Here is an 8367-nt window from a genome sequence, read left to right as displayed (position 1 = left end):
AATTAATGTCCAACAGCTAAACTCATTTACTTTCTCCCCCTTTGCCTTTCTAGCAGACTTCAAATCCAGCACAGCAATTATCTGTGCTGCTAAGGAAGCCCCATGAAGCGTCTTTCGCAAACTTCTCACCCTTTCATGCACTTCCTTTTTTCACTCTGTGAGCAAAGGTCTCTTCCATCACAGAAAAATATAGTTACAAAAAGATGCCTTCTTCATGCATTGTGCCTGGCCAGCCTGGGGAGCAGCCCTGAGCAGGCCAGGGCTCATGGGGTGACTAGGAGGAGGAATCAGCAAGTTTTGATTAGGAAGATAATAAAGGAGGTATGGCAAACAGCGTTCCTCTGGGATTTTTTTATGAAATCTCTCAGAGGGGAAGAGAGCACATGGAAGAATTAAAATAATCACCTGGCAACTTGCTAGTGCTGGTCATAGATTAGCAACCAGCAGCTAAAACCAAAAGCAAATAACAAGAATTTCCTTCCCAAGGCTGCCAGATTTACACACAGGGTCGTAAACAGGATGAGTTTCTTGGCACTGGGTCTGGCACTTCCCAGTATGTCAGGCTCCTGTCACACGTGCCAGGGAGATGCCAGACACCAGAATCAGCACACAGTTGGCAGGACTAAGTTACTCCACAGAGAAGATCTGATGCTTACCACTAGATGCAAAACCCTGACCTGCTCACACCTCTCCCATTTCATCTACCCCGTTCCAGATCTTCGAACAGCTGCACTCTACTGATGTGGCAAACCAGTCCCTGCAGGGTTAAAGACAAGCTTGTCAGCTTGAGTGATGAAAAGGAGGATAGAAAATAAGAGAAAAGAGTAATTAATTAAGGCAAGAAGCTGGGAGCAGAGACTGCAGAATGCCAATCAGTCTGGAGGGAAGGCTGCGTGGAAAGCAGCAATCAAACTCCTTCAGTTTTAATTAAACCCGTCTCTCTATCAAGGATGTGACATCTTTGTTTAACCTCTGCTTTTGAGCTGAGAAGCCAGTTGGAGCACATAAACTGGTACTGGATAGACAAGAATTCCCTTCTGGCTCCAGAGCCTTCCCAACCCAGGCTCAGCACTTGCCCTTCCTGCTCATGTGCTCCCCAAAATTGGGGCTTAGCATCAAGCAGAACATAGTGAAGGGGCCCAGGGCTTGCAGCCACTTGTCATGCTAAATGCACCTTCTCCCCAAGATCTTCCCTGTCCACTCTGTCCTGTTTCATTTAGGCTTCACCTCACTGTGCAGCAGTCAGTCTTGATCTGATCTGCCCCATCTGCAATCTGGGACCAGGAGGAACAGGATCAGGGGTGAGCAACAGCCCAGCTGCTTCTAGGCAAGAACAGGCAGTGTCCAGCTGTGCCACGTCATTGCTCCTGACTGCTGTTCCCTTCTCCCTCCAACATTTTGCGCTGTGGAGTGAGCCTTCACCTGAAGAAATGATGAGACCATGTGGGCTGGCCACCAGCCATGGCACAATGTGCAGAGGGTGGCTGCAGAACTCACTGTTCCCAGGAAGGCACACTGGACATGTTTCTGAAAGAGATCCACTGTAGAGGAGTGGCAGCCACCACAAAAGGAGAGAGGTGGAAAAATCAGAAACAGGGAGAGAGGCAAGAGAGGCTCAAAGTGCAGAAAGCAATAACAAGCACTTGAATGGAAAAAGAAAACTAATTCCCAGCACTGTTGGCCTTTCTCTTCAGTTAGCCTCCACATAGAAAAAGGGATGTCCTTGGAGCTGAGCTCTAGCAAGGTGAACAACAGCTTCAGTGCGTAAGAAATACCATGTCAGCTGGGAATTAAGTGGGCAGGACAAAGCAAAAAGGAAAGATTTACGCAAACAGAAGTAGGGAACAGAAAAAGAGAAATAAGGGGGAGATCATGGCTCTGCTCATGCACATCACAGCTCTGCAAGCTGCCTGATGTTAGCCAGCCCCACTGTACAATGCCTACAACACTGGCTGAGGCCAAAACTCCTTCACTTTTGACACAACTTCCAGCACCATGCATGGGGACAAGTGAGGACACCAGAGGATTCTGTAGCCCACACAGGGCTCAGGACACCTGTAAGTGCCATGACCACCTGTAATTGTTTCCCAGCTTCAGTGTGGAAGTCTGGCTGTCCCACAATGTCACAGCTTTCCCCTTTCTCCTAAGCTTCCCAATTTTCACCTTCTCTTAAGAAATTACAGGTGCAGACCTGCCTCACATTAAGGGTTACATATTCAGGATCCACACAGCACTAATAAAACACCATACATAATTAAAGAAAAGGACAGCTGTTGCAGTCACTTAAAATTTACTGTGAATATTGAGCTAGGATGATGGCAGGTCTCAGACATGACTACAAAATCATGGAGGAAGTGTTTGAGGAGTTCTGGGGGACTTGAACTCGGACTTAGTGGGTCTGAATGTGTGAGCTGATCTCTTACTGCTAACATAAAACCATCTCAGCGGGGATAAGGCGTGGGCATGATGATCCTAGAATCCTAGAGGAAAGCAAAACCACTGTGATGTGGTCATAAAACGTGATGCAAATAGCGACTTCTTTCTTGCCTCTCTAGCCCTTTTCTAGGGCTTCTTCTTGGTCTTGTCCAGCAGTTTCTCTTAGAGGGGTCACATCTAAGGAATGGCCAGCTGTTGCCAAAATTTCCTCCTCCAGTAGCTCCTTCTGAACAGAGACCATGGCATCTTGTACCTGCTGAGTCCATGCTCTGGCATGACTGGCACCTTCATGGTCCCTCTTCCTGGTGCTCCCTTCTGGGGCTTGGGTAACCTCAGTGTTGCGTCCATAGAAATCTCCTGTCCTGTTGGCAAAACCTCCTTCCACATTGACCATATGGACTTTCCTTCCAACTCTCTTCTTCTTCTTTTTCCTGATCTTGTTCTGGAAGAAGAGGCAGGCGAAGGCCTGCTTGAAACGTTTGCGGAAATGCTTGGAGATGAGGGCGTAGACAATGGGGTTGAGGCAGGAGTTGGTGTAGGAGAGGCAGTGGGAAGCCAGGCGGAAAGCGTAAGTGGCCCGGTTGAAGGGAAAGTGGCCAAACCAGAAGCAGAGGATGACCAGGTGGTGGGGCAGCCAGCAGAGGCAGAACAGGATGGCCACTGTGACAATCATCTTGGTGACCTTACGCTTGGCTTTCCGAGACTCTGAGATTCTTTCTATGGGATCTACAGAAGTCCACAAGAACTTGATGGTCCTAGAGTATGCCAGGCTCACCACAGTCACAGGCAGCAGGTACCCAAACACAAATGTGAGGATGTCCAGAACCTTTCTGCGCTGGTCCTCCCAGATGGGGACACAGATGGGCACACCATGGTAATGGATTATCTGGTAGTAACTGAGGTAAGGCCCTGCGAAGAGCATCGACAGTGACCAGATCACCACAATGGCCACTCCTGCATTTCGGGATGTGCGGAGATCCCGGGACTTCAGGGGATAGCGAATGGCCAAGTACCTGGCAAGGAGGGGAAGGAGAAGGAGAGACAAAGCACAACATGGGTGAGATGAGGTATTCCTCCTGCCCTGTGGAGCTGCCATCTGCATACCCCTTCCCATGCAGCCACCCACCTCTTCCCTCCCAAATCTTTTGGGAGGATTACAGTGAATTCACAAAACTATCAGGGTCATTCCAACCGTGTGCCTGGGATCTCTATCACCCACTCTGCTGTGCCAGCTCAGAAGGGCAAGCAGTGTATCTTTTGAACCAGGTAAGAGAAGGATAGGAGCAGGACAGGACTCTCCTGTTCCTTCTGAGTTGTGTTGCTGCCCTGGGGTTTTGCTGTTCTTGCTTATGCATGGTGGACTCTCCTCCTTCCCAAGCGAGCACAGGGTAATTAGGCTGAGAGCTTGGCTTGTTAGAGGGGGAGGGCATGGGGAGCTGGGGAGACTGGCTCTGCTGGCCCTACCTCTGGGGAGACCCAACCTGCTTCTTACAGGACACCCAACAGGGTAAGTAGTGGCCTTTCTCCCACCCTTAGCTCAAGAGTGGCAAACACTGTCCCTGAGCTGCATAACTCAAAGGGAAGGGGACACTTACCTGTCAACAGAGACAGCAGCCAGGGTAAAGCTGCTGGCATACATGGTGAGGTAGATCAGGAAATGCACAGCCTTGCAGGCAAAGGCCCCAAAGAGCCACCCATCCAGGGTATAAATGGTGGCCTGGAAAGGGACACAGCAGATGATGAAGCACAGGTCGGCCACAGCCAGGTTGAGGATGAAGAGGTTGGTGGTGGAGTACTTGACTTGGCCATTCCACAGCAGCACTGCCAGCACCAGCCCATTTCCCACCGTACCCACAAGGAAGATGAGGGAGAAAATGATGGGCACAATAATCCCTGCTGCTCGTAGCTCTGGGCTGTCAGAAGAGATGTTCAATCCCCCTGGCATCTTCCTGTCAGACTGCAGGGACCTGCATTGGGACAAAGGGATAATAGGCCACAAGGTGCCTGACCCCAGCCTTTGATACTCCCATTTCTCCCAGAGATGCCAGTCCCAATCAGCTGGTTAAATGTGCCCTCATGACATCACTGGCAAGAATGCTGTTGTGGTCAGTCAGCCCACATCTGCCTGGCTTGAGCAGAGCTGAAGCATCTTTCTCCTGCCCAGATTCACATTGCCATCAGAACATCTCTGCTCCCAGCACCCGAAGGAGCCCTCCTGCCCTGCCACCTGGCCTCACCCACCTTCCTCCTACATTTCCAAATCTGCTAAACCCCTAGGGATTGCTTGCTTTGGCAAGTCTAAACCCTGGCTAGTGCTCAACAGGGTCTGGCCACAGGGCCAGGGGGTAGGAGGCTCCCATGGGCTCTAAGTGGAGCCAGCACACTCAGCCCAGGGCTGTGCCACCTCCTGCAGCAGGGAATTGATGCCTGGATCACACCCCACAGCAGCTGCACCCCAACACATTCCCACCCCAAGGGAACTCCTTAAGCTGGGACCCCTCCACCCTGGAGCTGGCTGCTCCTTTCTCCCTGTGCAGTAGCTACGCTCCACAGAGGAAAGGCAACTAAATGCACCTTTTCCTGATGCTGAGAAGTGATCAAGGGCTGGATGGTGGCAGGTAGGTGAGGATGGGGAGGAGACCCTGGAGTCGCCTGAAATACAACATGATGAGCCTGTTATTATCACAGCTCAAGGTGTTGTGATTTGCTGTAGAACTTCCTCCAGCCCTGAATAACACTGTGCTCAGTCAGGGAACACCAACAGCCTATCTCTGAATAAGCCTTCTCCTTGTTATGCTATCATTAGAACAAATTGTCCTTCTGTGAGCAAAAACAGAGAAGGAAAGACACTGTTATCTAGCTACTGTTGACAAGCAATTAACTCGGTTTTGGGTCATGCAAGCTCCTTCGCTCCATGCTCCCCCACCCCTCAGCTCACGCCACTTCTGCTTCCCAGCTTCTTTGTGTACCACACCAAGAGAGTGTCCCTACCCCTCTGTGTCTTTGGTCCCCTCTGTCCCACTGATAGCCACCCTCCTGCTTATCCATCTGGCCCCATGGGGGATGGATCTCCTCACTGAGGCAGAGGAGCCCAGTCTCCTCTGGGCATGCAAAACGCACCAGGGTATCTCTGCTCAGGGAGCCTGAGGCCACCTTTCAGCTTTGGAAGCCGGTACTCACCTTTTTGAGGAAGGGCCTGCAGCTTAGGGAGAGACGTCCAGTGCAGCCCACGCAGCGGCAGTGGGAGGATGCAGACCACGGAGGAGTTTCTCTGGGCAGCCCGGTTATCCCACTCACTCCTCCCGGTGCTCCGCTGCCTCCCCCTGCCCGCCACCAGCTCTGATCTCTCTTCTTCTGGAGCTCCTCTCCTCTCTCTCTGACTCCCCCTTTTCCCTCCCTCTGCTCTTGCTGCTGATCCATAGTTCTCTGTTGGTTTTTTTTTCCCTCTCCCTGAGGTTGGGTTTGGAGTTAACTCCTCTCTGCCCAGCTTTCCTGCAGGCTCAGCTGCTCCCAGCTCCTCCTGCTGAGAAGGGGGTGGCAGAAAGAAATCTCACCACTCTCTAGTGGAAAAGGGAGGATGGAGGGGGAAAGGGTCCCTTGGACCTCAGCAGCCACCTCTCAATGCTGGATGTTGAGGATGTGTTTTTCAACACCTCCAGGGAATGTAAATATCCCACAACTGTGAGCCTCACCCCTGCCCTGTCACTCAATATAGGGTCATAAACCCTCTGGAGGATGAGCAATTAATTGCTCTCACTAGATTTTATTAATTCATTGTTAGTAGCACTGAGCAGATTGAGCCTCTCCCACAATGCCTGACCTAGGGAAAGAGGAGAAAGCCGGTTTTGGATTCCATCCAGTCCAGTCTCCATTCCATCAGTGGTACAGAATGGGAGGGAGGACAAAACCTCCAGGATGACCACCTCCAGAGGTCCAGCTTCATCACAGCTGCCTGGAGACACATGGGGGCTGGCTGAGGTGCCAGGAGAGGACAGTGACCCACGCAGTCCTACTGCCATGTCCATCCTGGTGACAGGACCTGCACCCTGAGGACTTCCAGCTGCACTGCGTACAGCTTGGTGAGTCTTGCTGAGAAAGGAACAAAGGCCACCAGCTTCCCTTCATTGGGAATGTTGTGGGTACCTCTTCCAATGATGGTGCAGGATGTGGAGGAGGCACTGGCCCCTTTCCCCTCACAGCAGCCCAAATTATCCCCACTGGCTCAGTGGCAGGAGGGACCATGTGGCTTCTCCCCCCGACCTGACCCTCTGGTGGGAAGGAGCAAGGTGTCCCCGCCAGCTCCCTATCAGCCACTGTAACTAGGGAAAAGGGGAAGGCCATGCCTCGGGACGCGGTGATAACCCAGGGGATGCGGCAGAGTGCAAGCCTGCAGCCGGGCACAGCCTGTCACAGCGCTGCTCGCCATGGAGGGAGCACACCGCAGCTGCCTCCTCCTCCTCCTCTGCCTGCTCCCACCGCCGGGCGCCCCAGGCCCACCGCCGCCTCTGGAGGAGCCTCGGGAGCCGCCGCCGCCGTCGAGCCCCGCGGACCCCGCCGCGCACCTGCTGCGCGGGCAGCCCTCGGCGCCGGTGCGGCCCTACAGCCTGTCGCTGTCCCCCGAGGATTACCGCTACGCCCCCAGGCCCCGGCACCTGCGCCCCGGGCGGCTGCGCCGGCTCCTGGGCTCGGCCTTCGACCCCTTCTGGATGGCGACCGAGCAGCCCCGCGGTCGCAACGGGAGCATCCTCGAGGAGAACCTGGAGTCCATGAGCAGGGACCTGGCCGAGAGCGCCGGGCGGTATCGCCGCAAGCTGTGGCGAGAAGCGGAGGAGCTGGAGCTGCCCGCGCTGCTGCCCCCCGGCCCAGCGCTGCCCCCCGAGCTGGCGGGGGCCCTGGCCCGCGGCCTGCGGCAGTGGCTGGTGGAACGGGCCGCCTGCCGCCTCACCTCCGCCTGGGTGGACCTGGGCCCCGTGTTCTGGCCCCGCTGGGTGCGGCACACCACGTGCGAGAGCGGCCCGGCCGGCTGCTCCTGGCCCCCCGGCATGGCCTGCCGGCCCGCGCAGCTCACCCGCATCAAGCTGCTGGCCTGGCACTGCTGGAGCCCGCAGCCCCCCGCGGCCCCCAGCTGCACCTGGCGGCACATCCCCTACCCCGTGGTGGCCGCCTGCAAGTGCTCCTGCCGCTGAGGGGGCCGCGGAGGTACCTCCCGGGGCCTGCTCCTGCAGGCCTGAAAAGGCAAACATCTGCCTGGACCCGCCCTCGGAGCTGAGGGGAATCCCCCAAACAGAAATAAACCTCCAGGAAGGAAGCGGGGATGCTGTGGTCGTTGCTGTGTCTCACCAAAACCCCTGGGTGGGGGTGCGGCTGCTTCGCCCCTCACCCACCAGTGCCGTGAGGCATTAGCACCAGCGGAGGCCCTTGTGCACCTTTTATCTCCAGCAAAGGACAAGGGATGGAGAAATTATGGCACTGAACGGCAGGTTCAGACCCCGTTTGCACCACCCCAGCTGGCTCAGTCCAAGCTGAGGCTCCGCTGCCTGCCTGGATGGGGCTGCAGGCAGGGAGCCAGGGCCAGGGAATTCCAGCAGAAAGTACAGGTGGGTCACTGCTGGGGTGGAAACAGCAATGTGGAGAGGGGCTGGAGGGAGTCATGGGGCTGTGGGGTATTTTGGGACTGCAACAAGGCAGCCTAGTGAGAGTAGAAGTGGGAGGTGGGACATGATCCAGGGCTGGAAGCATTTCTGGGGCTAGGTGTGTATGAAAATGGGATGGGATAGGATAGTCCCCTACTTTGAGGTAAAATGGGTGAAATATGTGGATCTCCCACCTATCCCACAGTGCAGAGGGTGACAGCTCCAGACTCAGGACTGCCTGAGCAGCATACAGGATATGGGGTAGGTTAGGGAGCCCAGGGTGGGTCTTGCATCCTCA

General features: G+C 54.7%; 2 protein-coding genes across 2 annotated transcripts; one reads left to right on the top strand and one right to left on the bottom strand.

The window, feature by feature from the left end:
• Window positions 1-1853: 1853 nt before the first annotated feature.
• GALR3 (galanin receptor 3) lies at window positions 1854-5690 on the bottom strand. The gene is made up of 3 exons (XM_058022755.1): window positions 5617-5690; window positions 4032-4403; window positions 1854-3449 (listed from the first exon to the last, which is right to left on the bottom strand). Exons 2-3 carry the CDS (start codon window positions 4379-4381, stop codon window positions 2552-2554), a joined length of 1248 nt encoding a protein of 415 aa, XP_057878738.1. The 5' UTR covers window positions 4382-4403; window positions 5617-5690; the 3' UTR covers window positions 1854-2551.
• A 1163-nt stretch (window positions 5691-6853) lies between these two features.
• On the top strand, window positions 6854-7622 carry LOC131082675 (noggin-like). Its single transcript, XM_058022756.1, has one exon. It carries the CDS (start codon window positions 6861-6863, stop codon window positions 7620-7622), a length of 762 nt encoding a protein of 253 aa, XP_057878739.1. The 5' UTR covers window positions 6854-6860.
• The last annotated feature ends 745 nt before the right edge of the window (window positions 7623-8367 follow it).

The sequence above is a fragment of the Melospiza georgiana genome, chromosome 4, assembly GCF_028018845.1.
Source record: "Melospiza georgiana isolate bMelGeo1 chromosome 4, bMelGeo1.pri, whole genome shotgun sequence".
In the NCBI taxonomy this organism is placed as follows: Eukaryota; Metazoa; Chordata; class Aves; order Passeriformes; family Passerellidae; genus Melospiza; species Melospiza georgiana.
The sequence above is the reverse complement of the archived record's forward strand: the minus strand, read 5'-3'. Positions and strand labels throughout refer to the sequence as shown.

Bases quoted from the DNA above. Each gene is read 5' to 3' on its own strand.
- LOC131082675 (XM_058022756.1), top strand. From the start codon at position 6,861: ATGGAGGGAGCACACCGCAGCTGCCTCCTCCTCCTCCTCTGCCTGCTC.
- GALR3 (XM_058022755.1), bottom strand. From the start codon at position 4,381: ATGCCAGGGGGATTGAACATCTCTTCTGACAGCCCAGAGCTACGAGCA. The intron at 3,450-4,031 runs GTAAGTGTCCCC...CCTCCTTGCCAG, and splicing joins GCTGCTGTCTCTGTTGACAG to GTACTTGGCCATTCGCTATC.